Here is a 16,557-nt window from a genome sequence, read left to right on the forward strand (position 1 = left end):
TATCAAGCGCAGGGTCAGTATCAGAGTTTCCTGTATCAGGACCACGGTCAGTATCAGAGTTTACTGTATCAAGCGCAGGGTCAGTATCAGAGTTTCCTGTATCAGGACCACGGTCAGTATCAGAGTTTCCTGTATCAAGCGCAGGGTCAGTATCAGAGTTTCCTGTATCAGGACCAGGGTCAGTATCAGAGTTTCCTGTATCAAGTCCAGGGTCAGTATCAGAGTTTCCTGTATCAAGTCCACGGTCAGTATCAGAGTTTCCTGTATCAAGCGCAGGGTCAGTATCAGAGTTTCCTGTATCAGGACCAGGGTCAGTATCAGAGTTTCCTGCATCAGGACCACGGTCAGTATCAGAGTTTCCTGTATCAAGTCCAGGGTCAGTATCAGAGTTTCCTGTATCAAGCGCAGGGTCAGTATCAGAGTTTCCTGTATCAAGTCCAGGGTCAATATCAGAGTTTCCTGTATCAAGTCCAGGGTCTGTATCAGAGTTTCCTGTATCAAGTCCAGGGTCAGTATCAGAGTTTCCTGTATCAAGTCCAGGGTCTGTATCAGAGTTTCCTGTATCAGGACCAGGGTCTGTATCAGAGTTTCCTGTATCAAGTCCAGGGTCAGTATCAGAGTTTCCTGTATCAAGCGCTGTGTCTGTATCAGAGTTTCCTGTATCAAGCGCTGCGTCTGTATCAGAGTTTCCTGTATCAAGCGCAGGGTCAGTATCAGAGTTTCCTGTATCAAGCGCAGGGTCAGTATCAGAGTTTCCTGTATCAACCGCAGGGTCAGTATCAGAGTTTCCTGTATCAAGCGCAGGGTCTGTATCAGATTTTCCTGTATCAAGCGCAGGGTCAGTATCAGAGTTTCCTGTATCAAGCGCAGGGTCTGTATCAGAGTTTCCTGTATCAAGCGCAGGGTCTGTATCATAGTTTCCTGTATCAAGCGCAGGGTCAGTATCAGAGTTTCCTGTATCAAGCGCAGGGTCAGTATCAGAGTTTCCTGTATCAAGCGCAGGGTCTGTATCAGAGTTTCCTGTATCAAGCGCAGGGTCTGTATCAGAGTTTCCTGTATCAAGCGCTGCGTCTGTATCAGTGTCTGTGTTTGCACCACAATGGACAGGAAGTGGGATGAGCTGAATATCAGTGCAGACATTGAAATATCAGCCACCACTTCAGATATCTCCCAGTTCTGAGTGGTGTTCTCTGAAATGCTGTTACCCTGCCTGTGGGATTTGTAGATTGTAATTCTGGTATGCCCTGGGCCCGACCACATCTGGGAAATAATTTCATGAAAGTACAAGTGTTAATGTTAATGTAGCGTCAGTTCGCTCCGTCAAAAGAGGAAAAACCAATGGGAAACTTCCTCTCATTGTTGCTATCCAAACTATTTCAACCCTCTTCTTAATCACTTTCTAATTTTTAATTAATCCTTTTGAAAACCTCCTTTATATTAATCTCTGTCCAACTCTATTTCATCTGTTGTCCTGCTCCTTCTGTCAGTTTCATTCCTCAAATTAGTCTCTTATTCTCTCTCAGTAATCTCTCATTAATTTTGTTCATACTATTAATCTTCTGTTAGCATTGTTGTTCATCTCTGTTGTTTTGTTACCTCTCACACCAATCTCTTTTGTTAATCTCTTTCCTCTGATTAATCTCTGGTTAACTGGCTCATTAACCTAGAATCATAGAATGGTTACAGCATAGAAGGGAGGCCATTGAGCCCGTCGTGTGCGTGCCAGCTCTCTGTCACAACTACTCACCTAATCCCACTCCCCGCCCCTTCCCTGTCGCCCTCCAATTCTTTTCTCCTTAGATAATTATCCAATTCTCTTTTGAAGACTTCGATTGAATGTGTGTTCACCACACTCTCAGGCAGTGCCTTCCCGATCCTAACCACACGCCTTGTAAAAAAGTTTCTCCTCATTTCACCTCTGGTTCTTTTGCCAATCACCTTAAATCGGTGTCCTCTGGTTCTCGACCCTACTGCCAGTGGGAATAGTTTGCCCCTATCTGCTCTGTCCAGACACCTCATGATTTTGAACACCTCTATCAAATCTCCTCTCAACCTTCTCTTCTCTAAGGAGAATAACCCCAGCTTCTCCAATCTATCCTTGTAACTGAAGTCTCTCATTCCTGGAACCATTCTCGTAAATCTTTTCTGCACCCTCTCTAATGTTTTCACATCCTTCCCAAAGTGTGTTGCCCAGAACTAGACGCAATACTCCAGTTGAGGCTGAACCAGTGTTTCATACAGGTTTAACATAACTTGCTTGATTTTGTACTCTACGCCTCTATTTGTAAAGCCCCGGATCCCATATGTCTTATTAAACACTTTATCAACCTGCCCTGTTACCTTCAATGATTTGTGCACATGTACCCCCAGATCCCTCTGCTCCCCTTTAGAATTGTATCCTTTAATTTATATTGCCTTTGCTTGTTCTTCCAACCAAATTGTATCACTTCACACTTCTCTGCATTAAATTTTATCTGCCACATGTCCACTTGTTCCACCAGCCTATCTATGTCCTCTTGAAGTCTTTCATTATGTTCCTCACAGTTCACAATACTTCCAAGTTTTGTGTCATCTGCAACCTACAACCTCTTGTTAATCTCTAATTAATTGTCTCATTAATCGCCTTCATTTTATTAATCTGCTCTGTTTGATTAATCTCCAATTAACTGTCTCATTAATTCTCATGGTTGAGATCTCTGTGCTCCTCCAACTCTTGTGTACCCTCAATTCCCATCACTCCACCACTGGTGGCTGCGTTTTCAACTACCTGGGCCCTAAGCTCTGAAATTCCCACCCTAAACCTCTCTACCTCTCTCTCTTACATTAAGACCCTCCTGAAAACCCACCTCTTTGGCCAAGCTTTTGGTCGCCTGTCCTAATATCTCCTTAAGCGGCTCAATGTCAATTTTTCTTTGTTAATGTTCATTTGAAAAGCCTAGGGACATTTTACAATGTTAATGGTGCTACATAAATGCAAGTTGTTGTTACTAATCTCTTACAAACCACCAGGGTTAATCTACTGACTGACTGAGACCCAGAGTCCCTCTGGCTGATTTTGACTGTGCATAATTGAACGAGTTTTGAGTGAGTTAAAATCGGGCTCCCTGAGGCCAATCCCTCTGCTCCGCCACTCACCTGCAGTCTGGAAGTTGAGAGCTACCATCTGACAGCCAGCATTCCAGAAGATATGGGGCATGTAGTTTGAGGAATCCACTCGAGTCCCCTTGGGATAAATGCGACTCATTTGTCTCTTGTTGTATCTGTGGGGGTTGTATAGGAATTCAGAGACCTGTGAGGCATCGGGCAGCCCTTCCTGAAGATGGGAGGCTGCTACCTGAATAAAAGCAAAATACTGCGGATGCTGGAAATCTGAAATAAAAACAGAAAGTGCTGGAAAAACTCAGCAGGTCTGACAGCATCTGTAGAGAGAGAAGCAGAGTTAACGTTTCAGGTCAGTAACCCTTCTTCAGAACTGGCAGATATAAGAAATGTAAAAGATTTTAAGCAAGTAAAGCGGGGATGGGGCAAGAGATAACAAAAAAGATGGTGTTGATAGGACAAGGTCACAGAATAGCTGACCAGAAGGTCATGGAGCAAAGGCAAATGGTATGTTAATGGTGTGTTGAAAGACAAAGCATTAGTACAGATAGGGTGTTAATGGACTGAAAACTGAACAGCCACAAGCACAAACATGAAAAAAAAACAGTGGGTAGGCACAGTAGAAACAAACTGAACAAACTAAACTATAATAAACACAAAAAAATAAGAAAAAAGAAAAAAATAACTAAAGATAAAAGTAAAATGGGGGGCCCGTTATGCTCTGAAATTATCGAACTCCAGCTGTCGTGAATTTCACAGGCCCACAGAAAGAAGGCTGCGATTGGCCCTCAGTCTCCATTGTCAATGGTAGATGGAGGTTGGAAGGCTTAAACAGAAAGGACACAGTGAGGAGCTGGAGGGGGAACAACGGAGGGATGGATTAGACTGTATCCCCAACTCCTGCATGGATTCAGGCTTCATGAAGGGCTTGCTGGACTGGGGAGCCGAGAGGCAGTGACCGGCATAACAAAGGAAAATGGGGTTCTGGGAGGGAGTATCAGCAACAGGAAGAGGCGAGAAGAGGAAAGGGGCAAAGGAATGGGGAAAGGGGGGAGGGAGAAGCTGAATGGGTAATAAAAACAAGAAATGCTGGGACCACTCAGCAAGTCTGGCAGCATCTGTGGAAAGAGAAGCAGAGTTAACGTTTCGGGTCAGTGACCCTTCTTTGGGTTCCGAAGAAGGGTCACTGACCTGAAACGTTAACTCTGCTTCTCTTTCCACAGATGCTGCCAGACCTGCTGAGTGGTTCCAGCATTTCTTGTTCTTATTTCAGATTTCCAGCATCCGCAGTATTTTGCTTTTTTTTTAGCTAAATGGGTAAGGTGGGAGTGGAGAAAATGAGGAGGAAGAAGCGAAGGGTGAAAGGGCGGGGGAAGGGGGAAAGGAGGGGAAGAGAAGAGGAAACAGTGAATTAAGCTAAAATGTGAAGACCAGGCTTGATGAAGTGATGGGGCACCAGGGCTGTGGGTGGTAGTGGGACGGACTGCAGTGGATTTCAATAAAGTTCGACATCACTCTTGTTTTGGAGACTGATGTTTTGGAGCAGGGATGAGGTGAGGGTAGGTGACATCACACAATCAGAATAAGAGATGTGACAGGCAGTAGAGTTATGAGGCAGCAGAATGATATGCTGCTAAGAATATAAGAATAAGAGAGGCAGTGGCAGATGAAGCAACAACAATTCACTAAAGATACCTGCAGCACCATTCCACAAAGGAACACAGTTGTCACAGAATGGTCTAAGTCATTCCTGGGTATCTGTTTTTCTATATATAAACAACACTTCCATTAGATTCCAGTTGGTAAGGTTCCTTCACCCTACCATCCCTTCCTTGCCTCATCGGGACAAACCTATCCAGCAGTTGCAGCAAGTGCTCCCTAAACAACCTCCACATTTCTGTCGTGCATTTCCCTGAGAACATCTGTTCCCAATTTATGCTCCCCAGTTCCTGCCTAATAGCATTGTAATTCCCCCTCCCCCAATTAAATATTTTCCCATCCCGTCTGCTCCTGTCCCTCTCCATGACTATAGTAAAGGTCAGGGAGTTGTGATCACCATCACCGAAATGCTCTCCCACCGAGAGATCTGCCACCTGGCCTGGTTCGTTGCCAAGCACCAAGTCCAACATAGCCTCCCCTCTAGTCGGCCTATCTACATATTGAGTCAGGAAACCTTCCTGGACACACCTGACAAAACTGCTCCATCCAAACTATTTGCACTAAGGAGGTTCCAATCAATATTAGGGAAATTGAAGTCACCCATGACAACAACCCTGTTACTTCTGCACCTTTCCAAAATCTGCCTCCCAATCTGTTCCTCCGTGTCTCTGTTACTATTGGGGGGTCTATAGAAAACTCCCAAAGTGACTGCTCCTTTCCTGTTTCTGACTTCCACCCATAATGACTCAGTAGACAAACCCTCCTCGACGACCTCCCTTTCTGCAGCTGTGATACTATCCCTGATTAGCAATGCCACTCCCCCACCTCTTTTACCTCCCTCCCTATTCCTTTTGAAACATCTAAACCCTGGAACATCCAACATCCATTCCTGCCCCTGTGATATCCACGTCTCCGTAATGGCCACAACATCGTAGCTCCAAGTACTGATCCATGCTCTAAGTTCATCACCCTTATTCCTGACACTTCTTGCGTTAAAATAGACACACTTCAACCCATCATACTGGCTGCAACTTTGCCCTGTCAACTGTCTAACCTTCCTCACAGACTCTTTCACTCTGTATCTGCCTGTTTAACAACTACCCCATCCACTGATCCATGGCTCCGGTTCCCATCCCCCTGCCAAACTAGTTTAAACCCTCCCGAAGAGCTCTAGCAAACCTCCCGCCCAGGATATTGATGCCCCTCCAGTTCAGATGCAACCCGTCCTTCTTGTACAGGTCCCACCTTCCCCAGAAGGTATCCCAATGATCCACATATCTGAAGCCCTCCCTCCTACACCAGCTCTGTAGCCACGTGTTCAGCTGCACTCGCTCTCTGTTTCTAGCCTCACTAGCACGTGGCACCGGTATCAATCCTGAGATTACTACTCTGCTCGTCCTGCCTTTTAGCTTCCAACCTAACTCCCTACATTCGCGTTTCAGGTCCTCATCCCTTTTCCTAGCTACGTCATTGGTACCGATGTGTACCACGACTTCTGGCTGCTCCCCCTCCCCCTTAAGAATCCTGTAGACTCGATCCGAGACATCCCTGACCCTGGCACCCGGGAGGCAACATACCATCCGGGAGTCTCGATCGCGACCACAGAATCTCCTGTCTGTTCCTCTAACCATTGAATCTCCTATCACTATCGCTCTCCTATTCTCCCCCCTTCCCTTCTGAGCCACAGAGCCAGGCTCAGTGCCAGAGACCTGGCCGCTGTGGCTTTCCCCTGGTAGGTCGTCCTCCCCAACCGTATCCAAAACGGTATACGTATTATTGAGGGGAACGGCCACAGGGGATCCCTGCACTGTGCGCCTATTCCCTTTCCCTCCCCTGACGGTCACCCAGCTACCTTTATCCTGTACCTTAGGTGTCACTACTTCCCTATAACTGCTCGCTGTCACCCCCTCAGCATCCTGAATGATCCGAAGTTCATCCAGCTCCAGCTCCAGCTCCAGTTCCCTAACGCGGTCTGCGAGGAGCTGCAGTTGGGTGCATTTCTCACAGGTGAAGTCAGCAGGGACACAAGTGGTGACCCTCACCTCCCACATCCTGCAAGAGGAGCATGTAACTGCCCTAGCTTCCATCCCCTCCGCACTAAATGGACAACAGAGATTAAAAAAACACTCCCAGGTATTCCCCCTGAACCCCTCAGTTCCAGGCTGCAACTCATTCCTGGGTATATGTTATTCTATATATAAACTCTTGATCCCCTCAATGAGATTCCAGAGTGTAACTCACTCCTGGGTATTTGTTAGTTAATAAATAAAGCACCTAAACCTCGTGATTAGATCCCAGGCTGTAACTCGCTCCCGAATATCTGTCAGTTTACATATAAACCCCCACTCCCTTCACCCTGAACCCTGCAGTTAGATCTAAGGCTGTAACTCACTCCCGAGTATCTGTTATTTTATATATAAACCACCCGAACTCTTTGATTAGATTCCAGCCTGTAGTTCACTCCAGGGAATTGTATATTCTTTTTATCTTGCTATGTTGTGTTGTAGCTAATATATTAGCCTTCTCTCTCTCAGTAATGTGCACTAAGCCCTCAGCGTTAGCTGCCCAGTTATTGAATAGCACTGTTCAGTGTGGAGTCTCAGCATGAACCCAGTTCCTGACAGCTTTTGAAAGGATACTCGACAAAGTCAAAGGGGAATTTCACGAGCAGATCCAGAGCTTTGGTCTCTGTGAAGGATGAGATGATGCAGGATTTGTTTCTTTCTGTAAAATGAAGAAAGCAAGTTCAGCGAGTATTTTTATTGTAGCTTTACCAGGATAGGGTGACACTCTGTGTATCAAATAAGCTCTTTGGGGTAAGTTCTGAGGTTGTGAAAAGTGCTATAAATGGAAGATTGTTTCTTTCAGTCTTGCAGTTACTGGAGAGCAGCTCCCATCCTGTGGTCATCATCTGTAGCACAGGTCAGTGATCGGAGAATGTATTTCATAAGGGCAGCGAAAGAGCAGGTAAACATGGAACTGCAGGTTCTGCTTTGGCATGTATGGTGCTGCCAACATGTGTTTATATGGATCGGAGTAATATTACATAGAATTACACAGAATGTACAGCACAGAAACAGACCATTCGACACAACTGGTCTATGCCGGTGTTCGTGCTCCAAGCGATGGTCCCCACCCAGCTTCTTCTAATCCTATTATATAACCTTCTTTCCGTTTTTCCTCATGTACTTATTCAGCTTCCCCTTATATGTGTCTATGCTATTCACCTCTGCTGCTCCATGTGGTAGTGAGCTCCACATTCTAACCACTGTCTTAGTGATGAAGTTTCTCCTCAATTCCACAGTGGATTTATTGGTGACTATCTTATATTTATGGCCCCAAGTTCTGGTCTTACACCTACCCTATCAAACCCTTTCATTCTCTTAAAGACCTCTATCAGGACATCCCTCAGGACATCCCTCTTTTCAAAAGAAAAGAGCCTCAGCCTGTTCAGTCTTTCCGTACAGTTATAACCACTCAGTTCTGATACTGCAATCAATTGTGGTCCAGCAATGTGCTGTCCTCACACAGGTTGGGTTTTTCAGTCCCTGTTCTTCATTGGACACCAATGGGCTTGAGGCTTGCCAGGACAGAAGGAGTAAACTGCATTGAGTGCTGTGAGAGTACAGGAAGACAGGCAGATATCTTACTCTGAGCCACTTCAAAGGACTTGAACTTCACAGGCTGAATGTAGTTGACCAGCCTGGACATCTCTTCATATGCTGTCACTTCCTGGGCAGCAGTGCCCTGTTAGGAAAGAACACACCAACAAGTATGAGTTACAGGGCAGCTACAAACAATTCCAGACAAAGCAATGCCTCACTCGGCAGTCAAGATAGCAGGTCCATCTCTGCAAAACTCTGGGCATGTCCTAGCTCCATTCCCAGGAGTGAGTAAGTGATTTAGGCCAAGCCTGACAGGGTGGTGCCTCCCCACAGGGAGCGAGGGGATACAGCGCCTCCCCCTGGGGAGCGAGGGGATACAGCGCATCCCCCTGGGGAGCGAGGGGATACAGCGCCTCCCCACAGGGAGCGAGGGGATACAGCGCCTCCCCCTGGGGAGCGAGGGGATACAGCGCCTCCCCACAGGGAGCGAGGGGATACAGCGCATCCCCCCGGGGAGCGAGGGGATACAGCGCCTCCCCCCAGGGAGCGAGGGGATACAGCGCCTCCCCCCAGGGAGCGAGGGGATACAGCGCCTCCCCCACAGGGAGCGAGGGGATACAGCGCCTCCCCCCAGGGAGCGAGGGGATACAGCGCCTCCCCCCAGGGAGCGAGGGGATACAGCGCCTCCCCCCAGGGAGCGAGGGGATACAGCGCCTCCCCACAGGGAGCAAGGGGATACAGCGCCTTCCCCTGGGGAGCAAGGGGATACAGCGTCTCCCCACAGGGAGCGAGGGGATACAGCGCCTCCCCACAGGGAGCGAGGGGAGACAGCACCTTCCCACAGGGAGCGAAAGGATACAGCGCCTCCCGCCAGGGAGCGAGGGGATACAGCGCCTCCCCACAGGGAGGGAGGGGATACAGCGCCGTCCCCTGGGGAGTGAGGGGATACAGCGCCTCCCACAGGGAGCGAGGGGATACAGCGCCTCCCCCTGGGGAGTGAGGGGATACAGCGCCCCCCCCAGGGGAGCGGGGGGATACAGCGCCCCCCCCAGGGGAGCGAGGGAATACAGCGCCTACCCCTGGGGAGCGAGGGGATACAGCGCCTCCCCCACAGGGAGCGAGGGGATACAGCGCCTCCCCCCAGGGAGCGAGGGGATACAGCGCCTCCCCCCAGGGAGCGAGGGGATACAGCGCCTCCCCGCAGGGAGCGAGGGGAGACAGCACCTTCCCACAGGGAGCGAAAGGATACAGCGCCTCCCCCCAGGGAGCGAGGGGATACAGCGCCTCCCCACAGGGAGGGAGGGGATACAGCGCCTTCCCCTGGGGAGTGAGGGGATACAGCGCCTCCCACAGGGAGCGAGGGGATACAGCGCCTCCCCCTGGGGAGTGAGGGGATACAGCGCCTCCCCCAGGGGAGCGGGGGGATACAGCGCCTCCCCCCGGGGAGCGAGGGAATACAGCGCCTACCCCTGGGGAGCGAGGGGAGACAGCGCCTCCCCCCAGGAAGCGAGGGGATAAAGCGCCTCCCACAGGGAGCAAGGGGATACAGCGCCTCCCCCCAGGGAGCAAGGGGATATAGCGCCTCCCCCTGGGGAGCGAGGGGATACAGCGCATCCCCCTGGGGAGCGAGGGGATACAGCGCCTCCCCACAGGGAGCGAGGGGATACAGCGCCTCCCCCACAGGGAGCGAGGGGATACAGCGCATCCCCCTGGGGAGCGAGGGGATACAGCGCATCCCCCCGGGGAGCGAGGGGATACAGCGCCTCCCCACAGGGAGCGAGGGGATGCAGCGCCTCCCCCCAGGGAGCGAGGGGATACAGCGCCTCCCCCCAGGGAGCGAGGGGATACAGCGCCTCCCCCACAGGGAGCGAGGGGATACAGCGCCTCCCCCCAGGGAGCGAGGGGATACAGCGCCTCCCCCCAGGGAGCGAGGGGATACAGCGCCTCCCCCCAGGGAGCGAGGGGATACAGCGCCTCCCCACAGGGAGCAAGGGGATACAGCGCCTTCCCCTGGGGAGCAAGGGGATACAGCGTCTCCCCACAGGGAGCGAGGGGATACAGCGCCTCCCCACAGGGAGCGAGGGGAGACAGCACCTTCCCACAGGGAGCGAAAGGATACAGCGCCTCCCCCCCAGGGAGCGAGGGGATACAGCGCCTCCCCACAGGGAGCGAGGGGATACAGCGCCGTCCCCTGGGGAGCGAGGGGATACAGCGCCTCCCCCAGGGGAGCGAGGGGATACAGCGCCTCCCCATGGGGAGTGAGGGGATACAGCGCCTCCCCCAGGGGAGCGGGGGGATACAGCGCCTCCCCCCGGGGAGCAAGGGGATGCAGCGCCTCCCCACAGGGAGCAAGGGGATACAGCGCCTCCCCACAGGGAGCGAGGGGATACAGCGCCTTCCCCTGGGAAGCGAGGGGATACAGCGCCTCCCCCCGGGGAGCGAGGGGATACAGCGCCTCCCCCCGGGGAGCGAGGGTATACAGCGCCTTCCCCTGGGGAGCGAGGGGATACAGCGCCTCCCCCCGGGGAGCGAGGGGATACAGCGCCTCACCCCGGGGAGCGAGGGGATACAGCGCCTTCCCCTGGGGAGCGAGGGGATACAGCGCCTCCCCCCGGGGAGCAAGGGGATACAGCGCCTTCCCCTGTGGAGCGAGGGGATACAGCGCCTCCCCCCGGGGAGCGAGGGGACGCAGCGCCTCCCCCTGGGGAGCGAGGGGATACAGCGCCTCCCCCCGGGGAGCGAGGGCATACAGCGCCTCACCCTGGTGAGCGAAGGGATACAGTGCCTCCCCCTGGGGAGCGAGAGGATACAGCGCCTTCCCCTGGGGAGCGAGGGGATACAGCGCCTTCCCCTGGGGAGCGAGGGGATTCAGCGCCTTCCCCTGGGGAGCGAGGGGATACAGCGTCTTCCCCTGGGGAGCGAGGGGATTCAGCGCCTCCCACAGGGAGCGAGGGGATACAGCGCCTTCCCCTGGGGAGCGAGGGGATTCAGCGCCTCGCACAGGGAGCGAGGGGATACAGCGCCTTCCCCTGGGGAGTGAGGGGATACAGCGCCTCCCACAGGGAGCGAGGGGATACAGCGCCTCCCCCTGGGGAGTGAGGGGATACAGCGCCTCCCCCAGGGGAGCTGGGGGGATACAGCGCCTCCCCCCGGGGAGCGAGGGAATACAGCGCCTACCCCTGGGGAGCGAGGGGAGACAGCGCCTCCCCCCAGGAAGCGAGGGGATAAAGCGCCTCCCACAGGGAGCAAGGGGATACAGCGCCTCCCCCCAGGGAGCAAGGGGATATAGCGCCTCCCCCTGGGGAGCGAGGGGATACAGCGCATCCCCCTGGGGAGCGAGGGGATACAGCGCCTCCCCACAGGGAGCGAGGGGATACAGCGCCTCCCCCACAGGGAGCGAGGGGATACAGCGCATCCCCCTGGGGAGCGAGGGGATACAGCGCATCCCCCCGGGGAGCGAGGGGATACAGCGCCTCCCCACAGGGAGCGAGGGGATACAGCGCCTCCCCCCAGGGAGCGAGGGGATACAGCGCCTCCCCCCAGGGAGCGAGGGGATACAGCGCCTCCCCCACAGGGAGCGAGCGGATACAGCGCCTCCCCCCAGGGAGCGAGGGGATACAGCGCCTCCCCCCAGGGAGCGAGGGGATACAGCGCCTCCCCCCAGGGAGCGAGGGGATACAGCGCCTCCCCACAGGGAGCAAGGGGATACAGCGCCTTCCCCTGGGGAGCAAGGGGATACAGCGTCTCCCCACAGGGAGCGAGGGGATACAGCGCCTCCCCACAGGGAGCGAGGGGATACAGCGCCTTCCCCTGGGGAGCAAGGGGATACAGCGTCTCCCCACAGGGAGCGAGGGGAGACAGCAACTTCCCACAGGGAGCGAAAGGATACAGCGCCTCCCCCCAGGGAGCGAGGGGATACAGCGCCTCCCCACAGGGAGCGAGGGGATACAGCGCCGTCCCCTGGGGAGCGAGGGGATACAGAGCCTCCCCCAGGGGAGCGAGGGGATACAGCGCCTCACCATGGGGAGTGAGGGGATACAGCGCCTCCCCCAGGGGAGCGGGGGGATACAGCGCCTCCACCCCGGGGAGCAAGGGGATGCAGCGCCTCCCCACAGGGAGCAAGGGGATACAGCGCCTCCCCACAGGGAGCGAGGGGATACAGTGCCTTCCCCTGGGGAGCGAGGGGATACAGCGCCTCCCCCCGGGGAGCGAGGGGATACAGCGCCTTCCCCTGGGGAGCGAGGGGATACAGCGCCTCCCCCCGGGGAGCGAGGGGATACAGCGCCTCACCCCGGGGAGCGAGGGGATACAGCGCCTTCCCCTGGGGAGCGAGGGGATACAGCGCCTCCCCCCGCGGGGAGCGAGGGGATACAGCGCCTTCCCCTGTGGAGCGAGGGGATACAGCGCCTCCCCACAGGGAGCAAGGGGATACAGCGCCTCCCCACAGGGAGCGAGGGGATACAGCGCCTTCCCCTGGGGAGCAAGGGGATACAGCGCATCCCCCCGGGGAGCGAGGGGATGCAGCACCTTCCCACAGGGAGCGAGGGGATACAGCGCCTCCCCACAGGGAGCGAGGGGATACAGCGCATCCCCACAGGGAGCGAGGGGATACAGCGCCTCCCCACAGGGAGCGAGGGGATAAAGAACCTCCCCACAGGGAGCGAGGGGATACAGCGCCTCCACCCGGGGAGCGAGGGGATACAACGCCTTCCCCTGGGGAGCGAGGGGATACAGCGCCTCCCCCCGGGGAGCGAGGGGATACAGCGCCTCCCCCCGGGGAGCGAGGGGATACAGCGCCTTCCCCCGGGGAGCGAGGGGGTACAGTGCCTCCCCACAGGGAGCGAGGGGATACAGCACCTCCCCACAGGGAGCGAGGGGATACAGCGCCTCCCCCCGGGGAGCGAGGGGAGACAACGCCTTCCCCTGGGGAGCGAGGGGATACAGCGCCTCCCCGCGGAGAGCGAGGGGATACAGCGCCTTCCCATGGGGAGCGAGGGGATACAGCGCCTCCCCACAGGGAGCGAGGGGATACAGCACCTCCCAACGGGGCGCGAGGGGAAACAGCGCCTTCCCCTGGGGAGCGAGGGGATACAGCGCCTCCCCACAGGGAGCGAGGGGATACAGCACCTCCCCCCGGGGAGCGAGGGGATATAGCGCCTCCCCCCGGGGAGCGAGGGGATACAGCGCCTTCCCCTGGGGAGCAAGGGGATACAGCGCCTCCCCACAGGGAGCGAGGGGATACAGCGCCTCCCCACAGGGAGCGAGGGGAGACAGCACCTTCCCACAGGGAGCGAGGGGATACAGCGCCTTCCCCTGGGGAGCAAGGGGATACAGCGCCTCCCCACAGGGAGCGAGGGGATACAGCGCCTCCCCCCAGGGAGCAAGGGGATACAGCGCCTCCCCCAGGGGAGCGAGGGGATACAGCGCCTCCCCCTGGGGAGTGAGGGGATACAGCGCCTCCCCCAGGGCAGCGAGGGGATACAGCGCCTTCCCCTGGGGAGCGAGGGGATACAGCGCCTCCCCCTGGGGAGTGAGGGGAGACAGCGCCTCCCCCCGGTGAGCGAGGGGATACAACGCCTCCCCACAGGGAGCGAGGGGATACAGCGCCTTCCCCTGGGGAGCAAGGGGATATAGCGCCTCCCCTGGGGAGCGAGGGGATACAGCGCCTCCCCCCGGGGAGCGAGGGGACGCAGCACCTCCCCCTGGGGAGCGAAGGGATACAGTGCCTCCCCCTGGGGAGCGAGAGGATACAGCGCCTTCCCCTGGGGAGCGAGGGGATACAGCGCCTTCCCCTGGGGAGCGAGGGGATTCAGCGCCTTCCCCTGGGGAGCGAGGGGATACAGCGTCTTCCCCTGGGGAGCGAGGGGATTCAGCGCCTCCCACAGGGAGCGAGGGGATACAGCGCCTTCCCCTGGGGAGTGAGGGGATACAGCGCCTCCCACAGGGAGCGAGGGGATACAGCGGCTCCCCCTGGGGAGTGAGGGGACACAGCGCCTCCCCCAGGGGAGCAGGGGGATACAGCGCCTCCCGCCGGGGAGCGAGGGAATACAGCGCCTACCCCTGGGGAGCGAGGGGAGACAGCGCCTCCCCCCAGGAAGCGAGGGGATAAAGCGCCTCCCACAGGGAGCAAGGGGATACAGCGCCACCCCCCAGGGAGCAAGGGGATATAGCGCCTCCCCCTGGGGAGCGAGGGGATACAGCGCATCCCCCTGGGGAGCGAGGGGATACAGCGCCTCCCCACAGGGTGCAAGGGGATACAGCGCCTCCCCCACAGGGAGCGAGGGGATACAGCGCATCCCCCTGGGGAGCGAGGGGATACAGCGCATCCCCCCGGGGAGCGAGGGGATACAGCGCCTCCCCACAGGGAGCGAGGGGATACAGCGCCTCCCCCCAGGGAGCGAGGGGATACAGCGCCTCCCCCCAGGGAGCGAGGGGATACAGCGCCTCCCCAATGGGAGCAAGGGGATACAGCGCCTTCCCCTGGGGAGCAAGGGGATACAGCGCCTCCCCACAGGGAGCGAGGGGATACAGCGCCTCCCCCCAGGGAGCAAGGGGATACAGCGCCTCCCCCAGGGGAGCGAGGGGATACAGCGCCTCCCCCTGGGGAGTGAGGGGATACAGCGCCTCCCCCAGGGCAGCAAGGGGATACAGCGCCTTCCCCTGGGGAGCGAGGGGATACAGCGCCTCCCCCTGGGGAGTGAGGGGAGACAGCGCCTCCCCCCGGGGAGCGAGGGGATACAGCGCCTTCCCCTGGGGAGCGAGGGGATACAGCGCCTCCCCTCGGGGAGCGAGGGGATACAGCGCCTTCCCCTGGGGAGCGAGGGGATACAGCGCCACCACACAGGGAGCGAGGGGATACAGCGCCTTCCCTTGGGGAGCAAGGGAATACAGTGCATCCCCCCAGGGAGCGAGGGGATTCAGCGCCACCCCACAGGGAGCGAGGGGATACCGCGCCTTCCCCTGGGGAGCGAGGGGATACAGCGCCTCCCCCCGGGGAGCGAGGGGATACAGCGCCTCCCCGCGGGGAGCGAGGGGATACAGCGCCTTCCCCTGGGGAGCGAGGGGATACAGCGCCTTCTCCCGGGGAGCGAGGGGATACAGCGCCTCCCCCCGGGGAGCGAGGGGATACAGCGCCTTCCCCTGGGGAGCGAGGGGATACAGCGCCTTCCCCACAGGGAGCGAGGGGATACAGCGCCTCCCCATAGGGAGCGAGGGGATACAGCGCCTCCCCACAGGGAGCGAGGGGATACAGCGCCTTCCCCTGGGGAGCAAGGGGATACAGCGCATCCCCCCGGGGAGCGAGGGGATACAGCGCCTCCCCACAGGGAGCGAGGGGATACAGCGCCTTCCCCTGGGGAGCGAGGGGATACAGCGCCTCCCCCCGGGGAGTGAGGGGAGACAGCGCCTTCCCCTGGGGAGCGAGGGGATACAGCGCCTCCCCCCGGGGAGCGAGGGGATACATCGCCTCCCCCCGGGGAGCAAGGGGATACAGCGCATCCCACCGGGGAGCGAGGGGATACAGCGCCTCCCCTCGGGGAGCGAGGGGATACAGCGCCTCCCCACAGGTAGCGAGGGGATACAGCGCCTCCCCACAGGGAGCGAGGGGATACAACGCCTCCCCACAGGGAGCGAGGGGATACAGCGCCTTCCCCTGGGGAGCAAGGGGATATAGCGCCTCCCCTGGGGAGCGAGGGGATACAGCGCCTCCCCCCGGGGAGCGAGGGCATACAGCGCCTCACCCTGGGGAGCGAAGGGATACAGTGCCTCCCCCTGGGGAGCGAGAGGATACAGCGCCTTCCCCTGGGGAGCGAGGGGATACAGCGCCTTCCCATGGGGAGCGAGGGGATTCAGCGCCTTCCCCTGGGGAGCGAGGGGATACAGCGTCTTCCCCTGGGGAGCGAGGGGATTCAGCGCCTCCCACAGGGAGCGAGGGGATACAGCGCCTTCCCCTGGGGAGTGAGGGGATACAGCGCCTCCCACAGGGAGCGAGGGGATACAGCGCCTCCCCCTGGGGAGTGAGGGGATACAGCGCCTCCCCCAGGGGAGCGGGGGGATACAGCGCCTCCCCCCGGGGAGCGAGGGAATACAGCGCCTACCCCTGGGGAGCGAGGGGAGACAGCGCCTCCCCCCAGGAAGCGAGGGGATAAAGCGCCTCCCACAGGGAGCAAGGGGATACAGCGCCTCCCCCCAGGGA

General features: G+C 57.5%; 1 protein-coding gene across 1 annotated transcript in view; it reads right to left on the bottom strand.

Annotated features, from left to right (window-relative positions):
• LOC137373519 (1-phosphatidylinositol 4,5-bisphosphate phosphodiesterase beta-2-like) overlaps positions 1–16,557 on the bottom strand; it is a 463,682-nt gene that overhangs the window by 268,996 nt on the left and 178,129 nt on the right. Inside the window, exons 16-18 of the mRNA XM_068038391.1 lie at positions 8,409–8,505; positions 7,398–7,482; positions 3,136–3,260 (exon numbers count right to left, since the gene is read on the bottom strand). Of these exons, the coding sequence (XP_067894492.1) occupies positions 3,136–3,260; positions 7,398–7,482; positions 8,409–8,505 (307 nt within the window). The remainder of the gene's footprint in view (positions 1–3,135; positions 3,261–7,397; positions 7,483–8,408; positions 8,506–16,557) is intronic.

This window comes from Heterodontus francisci, chromosome 9 (assembly GCF_036365525.1).
Source record: "Heterodontus francisci isolate sHetFra1 chromosome 9, sHetFra1.hap1, whole genome shotgun sequence".
Classification (NCBI taxonomy): domain Eukaryota; kingdom Metazoa; phylum Chordata; class Chondrichthyes; order Heterodontiformes; family Heterodontidae; genus Heterodontus; species Heterodontus francisci.